This window comes from Ambystoma mexicanum, chromosome 5q, assembly GCF_040938575.1.
Source record: "Ambystoma mexicanum isolate Mex_15411 chromosome 5q, UKY_AmexF1_1, whole genome shotgun sequence".
NCBI lineage: Eukaryota > Metazoa > Chordata > Amphibia > Caudata > Ambystomatidae > Ambystoma > Ambystoma mexicanum.
Window position 1 is genome coordinate 65295784 of NC_090933.1, and position 16263 is coordinate 65312046.

The window sequence follows — 16263 nt, forward strand, 5'->3', positions numbered from 1 at the left end:
ATGTTTTTACTGTGGAGCATCTGAACACTTGCTCAGGGAATGCCCCAAAAGACCTACCAAGAAACAGGGAAACGCCAAAACCCGGTAACTGAAGGGATCCAGACGCCGGGTGTTTCATCTACAGATCCCCCTTTGTGTAGCCCTTATTGTCTGGTTGTGTCACTCACGGCCTCCGGTCTTGGAAGAAAGGAGGTTAGCATGGTATTGGACTCCGGAGCCACAGGGAATTACGTGGATGCCTCCTGTGCGAGGGAATTGGGTCTTCCGATTGTCCTTAAATCTTGTCCTGAAATGGTGAATGCTGTTGACGGTTCTTCCCTGGTCTCTGGGCTAGTGACAGAACGCACTATCGATCTGGTCATGACCACGGATTGTGGTCATCAGGAAAGCATATCCTTTGATCTTATTGCCGCACCACAGTTTAGGTTTATATTAGGCCTGCCTTGGTTCAGGCTGCATAATCCTTCCGTGGACTGGTGTTCAGGGGACGTGTGTTTTCTCTCTGATTTCTGCGAGAGTCATTGTCTGACAACCCCTGCGGTGGTCAATCCAGGCCGCGTTCTCTCTGAGCTAGCTGGTACCGTAGGGGCACTTATCAATACTATGCTTCCTGTGGCATACCAAAAGTACAAGGATGTCTTCGATGCTCAGGGGGCGGAGGTGCTTCCACCTCACAGACCCTACGACTGTCCTATTGAATTGGTCCCAGGGGCCAAGGTACCTTCAGGATGCATATACTCCTTGACCCCAAGGGAAGACTTGATTTTGAAGGACTATATTAAACGGTCCTTGGACTCCAGGTTTATACGCCCTTCTCGTTCACCTACTGCCTCCCCCTTGTTCTTCGTCCCAAAAAAGGAGGGAGACCTTCATCCTTGCATCGATTATCGGGCATTGAACGCAGTCACAATCAAAAACCAATATCCGATCCCTCTGATTTCGGTTCTACTGGATCAATTGGGTTCGGCCAAGGTGTTTACTAAACTGGACTTAAGGGGTGCATACAATCTTGTACGGATACGCGAAGGCGACGAATGGAAAACCGCTTTCAAAACCAAGTATGGCCTCTTTGAGTACTGCGTTATGCCTTTTGGCCTGTGCAACGCTCCAGCTACCTTTCAGTATTTCATCAATGAGGTATTCCATGACATGTTGGACCAATATGTTGTCGTATACTTGGATGACATCTTGGTCTATTCCCCTTCGATTGCCTCTCATGTCACTCATGTTTCTAACGTATTGCAACGACTAAGGGATAATCGTCTGTACGCCAAACTGGAGAAGTGCATGTTTCATGTTACTGAGGTGGAATTTCTGGGCTATAACATTACCAACCAGGGCGTGCAGATGAGCCGTTCCAAGGTTTCTGCTATTTTGGACTGGCCGCGTCCCAACACATTGAAAGCCTTGCAATCGTTTCTTGGTTTCGCCAATTTCTATCAGCGGTTTATCCAAGATTACTCTGCCCTAGCTTCTCCACTGACGGCCCTCACCAGCACTAAACATCCGTTCAAATGGAATGCGCAGGCACAAATTGCCTTTGAAGCCCTGAAGTCCGCCTTTACTTCTGCTCCTGTTCTCTAGCATCCGGATACGAATACACCATTTGTTATTGAAGCCGATGCCTCTGATGTAGCCTTGGGCGCGGTTTTGTCCCAGCATTGTCCAGACACCAAAAGCCTCCATCCAGTGGCTTATCACTCCAGAAAACTTACGCCCTATGAAAGAAATTACACTATCACGGAGCGCGAGCTATTGGCTGTCAGAGACGCATTCTTGGTTTGGAGGCATCATCTGTTGCGCTCTCCCGAGCCGGTACAGGTCTTTACTGATCACAGGAATCTCTTAGCCCTGCAGTCGGTAAAATGCACCACGGCTCGCCATGCTAGGTGGCATGAATTTTTCTCGATGTTCAATTTCATCATCACCTACCGTCCCGGTTCCTTGAACTCAAAAGCAGATGCCCTTTCTCGACTTCATGGACCTCCGACTTCTTCCAACCTTCACGGCTCCCTGTTACTGCCTACTCAAGTGGTGTGTGGTTACACGTTACGTCCCTCATTAAACGCAGCCATCAAGGATTGGGCGAGGAACCATCCCTCCGAGGTTGCCAGCCTTGGTTTGGAGCTCGTTCACTCACTACCCTATAAACAGGGTAAGATATTTTTGCCAGATGTTTATACCCGGCGTACTGCCATGCAGTGGTGTCATGATGCTGCTACAGCAGCCCATCCAGGGGTTGGAAAGACCTTGGACCTCTTGAGAAGATGGTGCTGGTGGCCTTCTATGAACCAAAATGTAAGGGAATATATAGCTATTTGTGCCGTTTGTGCCCAGTGCAAACGTCATCATGGGAAACCTGTGGGCCTGCTGCAACCCATGCCTATACCTGATGCCCCATGGAAGATGCTTTCTATGGATTTTGTCGTAGAACTACCTTTGGTGGACGGTTACAACACTATCTGGGTAGTGGTTGATTACTTTACCAAGATGGCTATGTTTGTACCATGCCATGGTGTCCCTACTGCTCCGGTGTTGGCGGATCTATTCTTGAAGAACGTGTTTAGAAGGTTCGGCCTACCTACTATGATCGTCACGGATCGGGGACCGCAGTTTACTTCTCGCTTTTGGAGGTCTTTGACCACAACCCTAGGCATCGATGGCAGATACTCCAGCGCCTATCATCCTCAAACAGATGGTCAAACGGAGAGGCTTAATGCAACCATGGAACAGTACCTCCGTTGCCTCACTTTCCAACGTCAAGGTACCTGGGTCTCCGTATTGCCGTTGGCGGAATTTGCCTACAATAATTCCCTCCACTCTGCGACCCACATGTCCCCGTTTTACGCGATGAATGGTCGACATTCACGTTCCTTGCCTCTTGGTGCCGAACCACCATTCCACAATCCCGCTGCTTTGAGTTGTTTTAAGAGACTCTCAGACACTCATGCTTTAGTGAAGAGCCAACTGGTTCTGGCCCAGAGCCGTTCAAAAAAATATGCGGATGCACACCGCTCCCCGGCTCCTATGTATGCTCCGGGCATGAAGGTCTGGTTGTCTATGAAAAACCTATGATTGCCAGGTCGACGGGCCTTGTTACCACGTTTTGTGGGTCCCTATAAAGTTCTGCAAGTCATAAATCCGGCAGTGGTTCGTCTAGCCCTACCTTCTACTTGGAGGATACATCCGGTGTTTCATGTGTCCTTGGTGAAACTTTATCACCCATTGACCAAACTACCTATACACCCGTCTCCTGTCAGGGTGCATGGTTTCGACGAATACGAGGTGGCTGCTATCCTGGATACCAAGGTGTGCAGGGGACGGCGTTTGTACTTGGTCGATTGGAAGGGCTATGGTCCGGAGGACCGCACATGGGAACCGACTGAAAACATTCACGCCCCTGTCCTTATGGCCCGTTTTTGGTCCGCTCGGGGGGTGAGGGCCCCTTTGCGGGAGGATACTGTTATGTATGGGCACTCGTTCCGTTCTAGACTACGGGCTCGTGTCCCTTTAAGAAACGCGAAACCTGGTGCCTGGAAATTGGCATGGCAACGCTGGTGTCCGCTCTACTCCTCCCAGGGATCACGCCGAGTAGCGCGCTGTGTTGTCACGTGACTTGCCTCCTTATCAGCACCTCCTCCCTCTAGGTCGGTGCTTCTGATCACGGATTAGTGGCGTTTCGAAATCTGTCTAAAGTTATCTTGTTCTCTCTGTTCCTGTCCTTGTTTCCCTGTTTTTTCCCCTCAGTTTATGATCACCTTGGTTCCTCGACGCGGATTGTTAATTGGATTGCCCTTCTTATCGCCTTGCCTTGAATTGCCTCGTCTGGTATCTTGATCACGGACCGCTACTGGACTTCTCTTGCCTGCTCCTTGGATGCCACGTTACTTCAGGCCAGACCTCGTCTGCATACGCTTTTCCACCTTCGGATTGTTGTTCTTGGAACTTCTGGTTTTCTTTACCTGGAACTTTGGAGTTTAGGATTGGTACAGGGACTAGAGACTCCCTGGGTGTACTACCGTCCTCGTGCCATCGGGTTAGGGTGTTATTAGGCGTCCTCGTGCCGTCGGGCTAGGTTGGACTGCTACTATGTGGATTGCTTGGATCTTGCCTACGTGTGAATTTCCTCTCCTGGTACGAAACCACCGGTAAGCGGTTAACCTTTTCTGATAAGCCTGAGTGGAAGAAGGGGGGTGGCTTGTGTATCTTTCTCTTACTATTACTGGTGGGGTACATTTACTTAAACTCCCTTTTTGCCTTGCCTGGTAAATCTTTGGTAAAACGCAACTCAAATATTGCTGCTGTGGTGTGTTGTTATATTTCACCTTTGCAGGTCCGGCTTCGAATTGCTGTTGTATTATTCATCTCCAGTCCTCCTTTGACATCCCGCGTCTCGACCTGAGTTGTTCCATTGATACTCCGGGACTTCCATCGGCATCCATTCTTTTCTCCAATAGATCGCTCTGGTTCTTTCTAAACTAAAACCAGAGGGGCACATTGGGAAGAAGAACTCATCGGCTACACTACGAGGGCAACTCTGGTATCTGACAACAGCCATCCTCCCAACATCATCACTGCCGTCAAGAAGTCAGAAAAACATCAACCGAGAAAATATGCTACCCCTCCTGCTCCCAGTAACTAACACTTCCCATCCCCAATCGGATCACACATCATTAGTTACCCACTACAACAAAACTATTCTAGCAGCTATCGACAAAGGAGCTCCATTAAGTGTCAGGAAAGCGAAACCAATAGCACACGCCAACTCCTCGTTCACAACAGACCTACAAACCTTACGAGCATCTAAAAGGTCAGCTGAATGCAACTGGAAAAAAACACTGTCAACTGCAAATAAGGTCCACTTCCATGCCCTAGCCAATGAATGCAAGGTATCAACCATTAAAGCCAAAGCGGACTCCTATAACCAGAGAGTTGAGAATGCCCAATCTAGCGCTAGAGAAATCTATTCCATACTTTGTGCATTGGAATCGCCTGGCTCCACGCTTGACCATTGTATCAAGGACCGGCAATGGTGCTCCAACATTCAAAACACACTGGCCGACAAAATAACGCTCCTTCAAAATAAAATTGAAGTCAAGAAAACTATTCTTAACCACGACTTGACCCCAGAAGATGCCCCCATCATAGGGCAGCAAACCACACATCCATTTGCCCTCACTGCTCTGACTACATCAGAAACTATCAAAATTATCAAAGGACTTACACCATCAAGATGTAAAGGTGACATTTACCCTGCCACATTTATTAAAGACTGTCCTAATGAGTTGGCTCTCTTTATCACCTCACTTATCAACATCTCATTTGCTTCTTGCAAAGTACCTAACAGCCTACCTTAGACGTGGGTACTACCGTTGATAAAACAAACAACGCTGGAGCCTAACATCCCAACCAATTTCCAACCCATCACCACAGCGCCATTTCTATTAAAAATCTTAGACCATGTAGCCTATTTATTTATTTTTGTTCTTGATAACGCGCTAGATCGCCCACAGGCCTCAAGGCACACATATAGAATAAACAGGAGACAGTTGAACAGTGTCCGATACAATGAACACTAGCAAGAAGGTGCATTGAAGAGAAAGGTTTTCAACTTCTTTTTGAAGTCGGCAAGAGAGGTGGTCCTTTTCAGATCAAACAGGATGGTGTTCCAAATGGAAGGAGCCAAAACATCAAAATGTGTCTTCCCATATGGTGTTTGGCTTGGTCAAGTGACCTAAGAGAGCGTGAGGGCACATAACTCAGAGAGATAGACGGGCGCAGCAAGGGTCAGGCACTTAAAGGTAAGAGTCAGAATCTTGAAGGAGACACAGTGCTTGAGTGGCAGCCAGTGCAGATTTCTTCTGGCTTCAGTGATAGACTGCCATTTGGGGAGGCCTATCACTGCTCTAACAGCACCATTTTGTTTGACCTGGAGGGCGGCGAGGTTCGCCTGGGCAGTGCCCGCCAGAAGACTATTACAATAAGTCTAGCCTTGAATTGACCAAGGCGGAGGCTATGATGGACATGTTTTTTACAGTCAAGAAAGGGTGCAAATAACCCAGATGTTTATTAATCGGGCCACACGAGGCACTGATTTTAGCTACGTGCTGCCTCATGGTGAGCCCTGCGTTGAGCGTTACTCCAAGCGTTTTAGCGCTCTTGGCCACGGGAATGGTGACATTAGCAATGGAAAACTTGGCATACTCTGAGGAAAGGTTTGTCAACATGCGATTAGTGGCAGTGATGAGAATCTTCGTCTTCTCAGCATTGAGAGCCATAGAATTAGCCAGCATCCAGGAATGAATGGTGGAGTAGATAGAATTGATGGCCTCGGAATCCTGAGCATAGATGCCTGATAGTTCGAGGATGACCTGGGTGTCATCGACATAATTCGCATACCGGACACCCAGGTAATCAAGCATGGTAAGAAGAGGGAGTAAATAGATATTGGACCGAGTGGGTGAGAGTGATGAGCCCTGAGGAACACCCCGGGTGAGTAGTGTGGGGTGAAAGAACAGGCATTGTGAATGGCAACTCTAGCATTGCGAGGACCCAAGAAGGAGGCAAGACATTGTGTGGAGGAACTAGAACAGCCCACCAGTGATTGCAGCCTGGATGCCAGCAGCTCGTGATCGATCAAATGAAAGGTGGCCGACAAGTCGAGTAACATAAGGAGAGCTGAATGACCTTGATCGATGATGGTCGAGAGGTTAGACTTCAGGTCGAGTGCAGAAGCCGGATTGGCATGGACCTAGGATGGAGTTTTCCTCAATGAATCTGTGGAGCTAGAGATAAGCAACCCGATCCATGACCTTGAGGAGAAACTGGAAATTAGTAATAGGACGGTAGTGTTTAGGCTGGAGAGGGTGGAGATTATCTTTTTTAAGAAGGGGAGTGATCCAGGCTTCTTTGAGATCCATTGGAACTTGACCCTCAAGAAATGACTGGTTAATGAGCTTGGTAACCGAAGGGCTGATGGTATCAAGGCAGCCAACCAGCAATCTGGAGGGACAGGAATCACCCTTGCAAGTGGTTGGTTTCATGTCAAAAATGATCTGAGTAACTTCTGCCACAGTGCAAGGAGTGAAAGAGAAAATGGGTTTGGTGGTTTGTGGGGACTGTGCAGGATGGAGACAGAACAGGTAAGGATCTGGCAGTAGGAGCGCTGTGAGACACACTAGACTGCAGATGGCAGGCGACTTGGGCTGTGAAGGTGTCATGGATGGTTTGGCACCATGCAGAATCTTGGGGTGTGTTGATTTTAGTATGGTTATTGCAATTAAAGTCCCAAAGGATAGCAAAAAGTTCCTTGGTACTTGATTTAGCCTGCATAATTATGTTATTTTAGTAAGAGGATTTGGCTGGGGTCACGGCGGCCTTAAATCTTTTCACTGCCAGTTTGTAAAGGGAGAGCAGAGCTGGTGTCGGTTGCTTCCGCCAAGCATGTTCAGTTGTTCTCCTATGATGCTTAAAGGCGAGAATATCATCTCTATCTACAGATTCAAAAGTTTCTGGAATCCAACAATCTCTTAGGTCTCAGAAAGTCCTGCTTCCGCCCCCAGGCCAAGGAACGAAAAAGGCACTCTTGGATCTAAAAACACAAATGGATCAGATTAATGACAAAGGGGACCTTTGCATCCTCCTCCTGATCGACTTTCCGCAGCATTTGATTTGGTCAACCACAAAATCCTTTGCCACCATCTAGCAACAGCAGCTCAAGTCTCCCCCGAAGCCATAAAGTGGATTGAATCATTTCTTTCTAATCGCACTGAGGGTTTTCTTTGCCTCCTCAGCAGCTACCCCCAGCCTTAGTCTCTTGTGGCGTACCACAAGGTTCTTGTTGTTGCCCACATTATATAATGTTTTCACCAATCATTTCTTTGACAAATTAGACAAATTGGGTGTTGTGTATACTAATTATGCGGATGACCCCCAAATATTCCTACCTTTCACAGGCTCTTACGACACTGATTCAAACACTATCAATAAAATGTACCTCAACATCCAAGCCTGGATGGCACAACATGGGTTATGTCTCAATGATGAGAAAACTGAATTACTCATCATAGGTAGCAAATCCAAACTAAATAATCTATCACAACTCTATAAATCCTTCCACCTTGACGGCAATACTATCAACGTTGCCAAAGAGATAAAAACACTAGGTGTCTACATCGACTCAACACTTACCTTAACAAGACAGGTCAATGCCATTGTTTCTTCTGCAGAATACACCTCCAAATTACTTAGAGCCAGCAAACCATTCCTCTCACCTGACAACTGCATTAGGCTTGCAAGAGCATTGATCCTGTCGAGGAACGATTATTGCAACTCGCTCTTTTCAGGATCCAATGCCAGAAACATTAGCAAACTTCAAGTCATGCAAAACAATGCAATCAGAGCAGCACTTGACATACCCAAACATGAACACATCTCATCAACTAGACATAACATCCACTGGCTCCCAGTACGAGATAGAATCAAATTCAAAGTCCTGTCGCTCACTCACAAATGCCTCTAGAATAACGCCCCAGCATACCTCAGCAATCAAATTACCAAAACCCAATCCAACAGACCCACCACGTCCTCCTACACGAGCCTAATCTCTACACCAAAATTTAGGAGACAGCAAGCTGGCGGCTTCAGCTTCCCAGTGATTGCTGCCAAACTCTAGAACACCTTGCCATCATCTCTGAGAACTGACACATCCTTGTGGTCCTTCCGAAAAGCCTTCAAACCCTGCTGTTCAAACAAGATGCGAACTGTCACTTAGCTTATGACCCCTCATCTGCATAGGATTCCACATGTAGAAACCAGGAACTCTTGTTAGTCTTGCAACAAATGATGGCCTGCTTATCTGCGTAATCTATGCAAATTGTGCAAACTCTATAAATAGTGTATGATAGTGTATGATAAGAATGTAAGTTAAGATGGTAACCCTCCCCTCCGCATTGCACCCTGCTTCTGTAACCTTGCATTGATTAAGCTGAATATTTATGCCTTTAACCAATCTCGTAAGATTAACCTCTGGGTTTTGTGCACTATATAAATGTTCAAATAAATAAATCTTGAAATATTTGATTATAGGGGTCAGAGAATACCTCCCCTACTAGTTATTAATTTGTTTAATCTTGGCTATAAATTGGTCAATTTTTTATTGTAATGATTTTTTAACATCCGTGCTCCTCCATTTATTGTGGATTAAAGTACCCAGATAAATCAGTGACCTCAATAGTTATGTTCTCCAGTGACCATTTATGTCCCATATTTTTCTTGTTTGGTGAGAATCTCATGATTTTCATTTTTTTGACTTATTAATCACAAGAATTTTAGCTACTACATAAGTATGCATAGCCAGTAACATCTTCTGCAAGCCAACTTGGGTATGATCCCGGATGAAAATGTCATCAGCATTTGCTAGGCACTTTGTCCTGGTGTCACCCAAACGAGGAGACCCCCAAAGGTTGACCATCTAAGGCCTCTTTTAGGTTGGATATGTAGATGTTGAGTAGGCACCACCGGCTCTACCCTTTATTTGTATGGATCATATTGGTTATGTTCCTCTTTAGGTTCGGTACACAAATAAAGGGTACCTGTAATGCTACTGGTTCTCCAGGTAAAAGTCGCATATATATAAAGTTTCGACCGTAGCTGTGAGGACGGAAGAACATTTACTAACTCAATAAAATACAAAAATATAAATGTATTTCAAATATGCGACTCAAATGAATAATACTGTATTTCAGCACAGCTCCTTAACATATTCTAATATCATTAGAGCTCCATAAATGTTCACTCAGTCTCACATTCATACTCACTCAGTCATACAGACCTTTCAATGTTTCATATTGGTAACATATATTGTCTAAACCATATAATTGCAACCATTATCGAACTCCTTCTTAACCCGATATTCTAATACACATGTAAATCTCTGATCTTCAAAGAGATTGAACTTGTCGACATGTGTTTCAGTTGACTTGTATGGGCATCAATGAGGCCCTCTTTTTTCCCAACCTTCTTCAGGACTCTCGTGGGGCACAACTAGTGCTTCACACTTAGGTACATGGAGCAGGAGATATCGTCTACAAAAAGACACAATAAAACCTAAATACCCTTTTGATTCTAATCATCCTCATTACTTTAACATAAAGCCTCAACTCAATTGGGCATGTAATTGTTTCTTAATTACATAGATTTGCACTGACCTCCACCTCAACTCATTAAAGTAGTGCAAACAAGGATGGAACAAGCCTCAGTGCTACAATGACTTGACGATTCTGCAGCAGAGCCTGTTTAACAAAGGCAGAGGGCGAAGAACCTGCCTCTCTTTTTTAGTAAATGGCTTTCCACTAGATGGTATCACATCAGCCCAATATATGCAGGTGTAACACTTACTTGTTGCAGCCTGACAAGGCCATCAGTAACCCATGGTGCCTAATGTTTTCAATCCATTAGGGCTAGATCATAGCAGGTATCTTTCCAGCAGGGGTGGACTGGGAACTAAAAGAGACCCTGGAAATAATTACTGGGGACCAAAAGAGGCCCTGGAAATAATGTTCAAAGTGGCCCCATATGACACATTTTCAGCAAGTCCAATGCTTTTCCTATGAGAAAATTTGAAAATACCACACACAAGAGGCCCAGGGTGCAGAGGCCCACCGGGAAATCTCCAGAGTTCCTTATAGGCCAGTCCACCCCTGCTTTCCAGCCACGTTATACCTCTGCCTTTCACTAATTTGACACGTAGCAAAATGCTGATACAATTCGCGTGTTCGCCGCTGCAATGTAAGCGCATGAAACATGCCTATCATTAACCGCCCATGCCATGACGATCACGCACGTTTTGTCAGACAACCTAATCTGTTCCACATATAACCCCTCCTTATTCTTTTGAGTCACATATTTGAAATACATGCATATGTTTGTATTTCATTGAGTTAGTAAGCGCTCTTCCATCCTCACAGCCTCTCCTGGTTCAGCCATACCTGTATAGAGGTATTAGAGTGTAAGTACACAAGTACATTCAACAGGCCGGGTGGACGTCCCCACAGAGCCAATGTTGCCCACAATTTATCATGGTTCACTAAATCAAAGGCACTAGAGAAATCGATAAAGTCCATAAATAGATCAGGGGGCTGCCGCCTTGTATATATTGTGATAGGGCCGGCAAACTGGCCCTGTCTAGGGAGGGATTTCCTCCCCCTCTCCCCATAGAGTTCTGTGCTGGTGTGTGTGCGCCAGGGGAACCCTTCCTCACCGGCAAAGGCGGCGCTCCCTGTGCCAGAGAATGCTAGCAAAGCCACGCTGCAGCAGGAACCAGTGGGAGAGGAGAGGTATGCTGCAGCCAGACCACCGCGTCCTGCTTTCCCACGGTATAGGGCGTGCACAGCAACACCAGCAGACCCAGGGCGTAGCATGGCAGCCCTGTGGAAGGGAAGTAGCGACTGGTACAACATAAACCACCAGGGACTTTCTTTAAAAGAGAAAAAACCCTCCAGCAAGGCTTGTGGGTCTTACAGAGCCAGTGTAGGCGTTGCAGTTTGCTTAGCCCGGGCACTCCCGCATGCAGGCCTTGTCCCTCCCGTCCCTGAAAGGAACACACGGACACAGATCCTGCAGTATCGGGCTCCCGACACGCAATTTCCTCCCTTTTCATACCGAACAAACGAAACATTTTTCAGTGGTGACGATTTAAACATAGCAGTCTGAACATAGTAAACATGGTAACATACCAAACTGGTTCTGGCCCAAAGTGGGCAGCATCGGGTGGCTTAGTCTTGACCCTGTCAGTTCTAGCTCATTCACCGATTATATAGTCTTTGAATCGTGCAGGCCACCTCCTGTTTTCTCAGCTACATCTCCTTTGGCCTGCTTCCTATGTGGCTTGATCTTCAACCGCGGCTGGCATCGCCATCTCGTTTTCCCACATGCCTCCTAGTCCTGTGTGGGGCGAGCCAGTACCTCAGATCCAGTACTGCTACATCTCCTGACAACCACTCAGTGGGACTGAGAAAAAGGAGAGACATTTAGAGAGGAAAAAAAATGTTTTTTTTCTTTTTTTTAAAGGAGCCCTTGTGGCCCTGCTGGCAGTCTCTTGTCTTGTAGGCCTGTATTGTGGGTTCCAAAAATTTCCCACATGGCGCATGAGCACTCTACATGTGATGCTGCTGCCATTGGGATAAAAAAATCCCAGTGTTTGCCTTACCGCAGTAGCGAATGCATCTGACAGGCGTCAGATCAGGTCACCAGAGATAAAATCAGTGTCGGAGCGCCTTCCCCCTGCCCAGCTGCATCCTCGTCGCCATTGTTGTAGTTTGCTTAGCCGGGGACTCCCGCATGCAGCTCTTGTCCCTCCCGCCCCTGAAAGGAACACACGGACACAGATACTACTGTATCGATCTCCCGGCGCGCACACTGCTGTGGTGCGGGACCACCAAACCACCAGTTTATTACCAACTGCGAGCAACGGCTTAATGTGGCCGTTGCGCGCCATGTTATTATACCACAATAGGCTCCATTGCAGAAATGCATTAAAGTGGCAGGCTTACCCGCCCTTTTAAGCTTTCCCATTGCATTTCCCTGTCACACCCCCTGGAGCCAGGTAAGTGATTGTACAGGGTGAGTATCCAATCCTGGGAGGGGTGGAGTATTTAAGGAGTTGTGTGTGTCTGCAAGTGTGGGTTAATTGGGTGAGGACAGGCAGCAGTGGAGGACGTCCAGAAACCAGTGGAGGTGAGAGCGTTTGGAGTGTGGAGGTTATTGTTAAGGAGGGGGTCTGTGGAATGTTTGTGTGAGAGAGGGAGATTGTGAGTATTGGTGGTGGAGTGGGGGTAGTGGTAGAGGGTGGTAGTAATTGGAAGTAAGGTAAGTAGGCAGTGGGAGTAGTGAGTGAAGGAGATAAGTGGTAGTGGGTAGTAGAGGGGTGTGTAGGGCACCAAATCCCTGGAGGTCTGACCAGGGGCTAGCGAGAGAGGGGAGCAGGGGACAATATTACTGGGAATCCAGAGAGAATGACAGTAGTAATAGACAGATAGTGGGTACAGTGCGCCTCATTACAAGTTTGCCGTTCCAGTAAGAACGGTGCCGGTAAGCTACCAGCACCGTTGTTACTGGACCAGCAAACTACGAGGTCTGAGGACGGGCGCCTTTCTGCCCGCCAGGTCTGACCTGGCGGGTGGAACGGCACCCGCTCGCAGACCATGACGGATGCACCAGCACCATTCATGAATGGTGCCGGTTCATCCGTCCTCCCAATTCCCACTGAGTCTAATGGGACTTGAATGGGAAGTAATATTTAGCGGCACGGCTACTGCCGGACTCATAATGAGGCCCAGTGAGTGTGGAAATAGGAGTAGCTATAGTTATAGAGGGAGAGGAAGGCAGGACAGGACGTTAACAGAGGTAGAAGGATAGTTGAAGGTACACGCGGCAGTAAGAATAGGAGTAAGAAAGGAAATAAGATCAAAGGGTAGAGATGGAAAGACAGAGAGAGGTTGGAGGGACAGTGACATGGTAGGAGTAGAACAACTTAAGAAATGTCAGGTGCGAGAGGGTCTGAAAGTAGTGAGCATGATGCTGGGTGGAAGAAGGCACAATATAACTCCCCAAGATTACTAAGTGGCTATAGGTGAGGGACAGTTTAATAAATCTCTAGGGAGTTGGTTAGCCATCGTCCTAGGGCTACCAGCACCAGTTTTAGAGATCCAGGTGTTACCATTGCTAGACGCCACACCTTAATGGCTCAAGCTGCCACCGCTCTTAAAATCAATGAGATCAAGATCTTACTCTCCACTCTAAAGTGTAATTGGTCCGTAATTATTTAGATCTAATCTATTTCCCTTTATATATACTGGTATGATATATGACATTTTCCAAGAATCCAGCATTTTGCCACAATAAATGATATTAACAAACAGCGTATGCAGTATTGTAGCTCATAAATTCTGGGTTGGCTTTCCTGGTCTGATTTCCCAAGCCATTTGGCCCCAAAGCTCTCAAATGACTTCTTCTTGTGATCAGGGAGATGTCTTCATGATCAAAATGTGGGCCGTATTTACCATTTAACTTGTAGACAGCCACCTCATTCTGTTACGCATCACGCTGGTCACTATGGTCCCGTAACCGATTGTGCGTAGTAACCTGGTTCGGGACTTCCAAGATGGCGGACCACAGAACAGGCCGCGTTGTACACAATGTTCCAGTATCTTCACGTTCGCCGAGAACGCGGCGAGTCACTCACGTGACTCCATATACGGCACGAAGTTTGACTGCACTTTGCGCCGCTACTGTCTTGGCAGACGCTCCAATTTCTCCCCAGCCACCTCGGTCTGGTCTAATTCGGGACCCTTTCCTCCTTCCTGTTCTGAAGTTCAGCTCTATTCCATTTTCTGGGGTTCTTTCCGGGTCTCCTGCCTCTCAGCTCTCTTCGAACCCCCCGCTCTCAGGGGTCGCTTCGGGTATTCAAGGATTAGCCATCTAAGAGAAGCCTTGGCGCATCATCATTGACTACGCCCTCTTCATGCCGTGATCAATACTCCGAAGTCTGAATCGTCAGGGTTTTCTTCCCCAGAGGGTTTCCCTGCCGGTCGCACACTTTCTCTCGGGGTTCTAATACCGGGAAGCAGGTGCTGCGGTAGGCGGGGTAATTCTCACATGCTGCATTGGTAATTCCTTGATCTCCAGACTGCCAAGGTGAGACTTTCTTTACTTCTCTGAAAGTCGATTTCGACTTGAAGCTCTTAAGGTAACAGATAGCGACGCCCGAAAAAGAATTGAGTTTCTAAGAAAGGATCTGGCAGACTGTTATCAATGGACAAGCAGATGCAACAGCTAATGGCCGCCATGCAGGCGATGTCATTAGAAATGCAATCCCTCAAACAAGATAATGCACAGTTGAGACAACAGGTTCCCCGAGCATTTTCAGATTCACCTCCATTAACCTTGAATACGGGTAAATTTGATGGGGATCCACATAAACTCAAAGAATTCCTGGATAGCTGCACAGTACAATTCACTTTTAAATCCTGCTTTTTCCCAACAGAGAAGGATAAGGTTGGGTATTTGATTTCCCATCTTTCTGGGCCTGCTTTGGCCTGGGCAACTCCCTTGGTCACATCGAATAATGTAATCCTAGACTCCTACGCTGCCTTTACAAATAGTCTGAAATCAATGTTTAGCCGACAAGAAATTTCTGTCTCCACGCAAGAGAAGCTATTAGATCTCAAACAAGGTAGTAGGGACTTGTTAACCTACATCACGCAATTCAAACAGTTATCCTCTGAAACTGGGTGGCCAGATGACGGATTACTCACACTATTTAGGCGGGGTCTATCAGATGACCTTAAAGACGAGATAGCTAAGGTTCCTCGTCCTGCCAATTTAGCTGAAATGATTACTCTCACCATGCAGATTGATTACCGATTACACGAAAGATCTAATGAAAGAAGAAAGGTAAAAGGAATTTGTTCTCTTACCGAAGTCCACGGCACTGTCAGTAAATCTATCCCTGCAGACGAGCCCATGCAAATTGGATCCGTTAGAGGACCTTTATCTAATACTGAGAAAGAAAGAAGAAAAAGTTTAGGGTTATGTATGTATTGCGGAGCTTCGTCTCATATATTACGGGATTGCCTCCTAGTTCCTCCTCGCCATACTCCTGTTGAGAGATCGGGAAACTCCAAAACCCTACCGCGGGGGGAACAACGGTAGAGGTTCTTAATACTGATTCCCCAAAGAGGCTTGTTTTGAATGGTGATACTACAGAAACTTCCCAAAACATGGTAGTGGTGGCTTTAACCATAACCTTTCCCAAACAGACCCTAAAAGGTATACCAGCCTTAATAGATTGCGGGGCCGCAGGTAATTTGATAGACAAACAATGGGCCACAGAACGTGGAATTACTTGCAGACCCAAGGCTCTTATTACCCCGATCCATGGGGTTGATGGAAATCCATTAAGTTCAGGACCTATCCGGGAACAAACCGAACCTGTGATTTGCCAGATTGCTTCCCACAAAGAATGCCTGACGTTTGACATTATCAAAGCGGCTCACTACCAATCATACTAGGTCTTCCCTGGCTAAGAGAGCATAACCCTTATATAAACTGGACAGCCGGCACCCTTTTTCTTGGCTCGGAATACTGTGTACGTCATTGTTTATCTGAGGAATCTGTAGGGATTCATATCCCAACTACCAGTTCTGAACCGCTTCCGGTGTCCTCCATCAGTCATTTAGAGGTTATTCCAGATTGCCATAGGAT

The 16263-nt window shown here is 46.7% G+C and overlaps 1 protein-coding gene across 1 annotated transcript; it reads left to right on the forward strand.

The window, feature by feature from the left end:
• The first annotated feature begins 1149 nt into the window (after positions 1-1149).
• On the forward strand, positions 1150-1584 carry LOC138498214 (uncharacterized). Its single transcript, XM_069622089.1, has one exon. The coding sequence runs from the start codon at positions 1150-1152 to the stop codon at positions 1582-1584; it is 435 nt and encodes a 144-aa protein (XP_069478190.1).
• The last annotated feature ends 14679 nt before the right edge of the window (positions 1585-16263 follow it).

Coding starts and splice junctions, on each gene's coding strand:
- LOC138498214 (XM_069622089.1), top strand. CDS start 1,150: ATGTTGGACCAATATGTTGTCGTATACTTGGATGACATCTTGGTCTAT.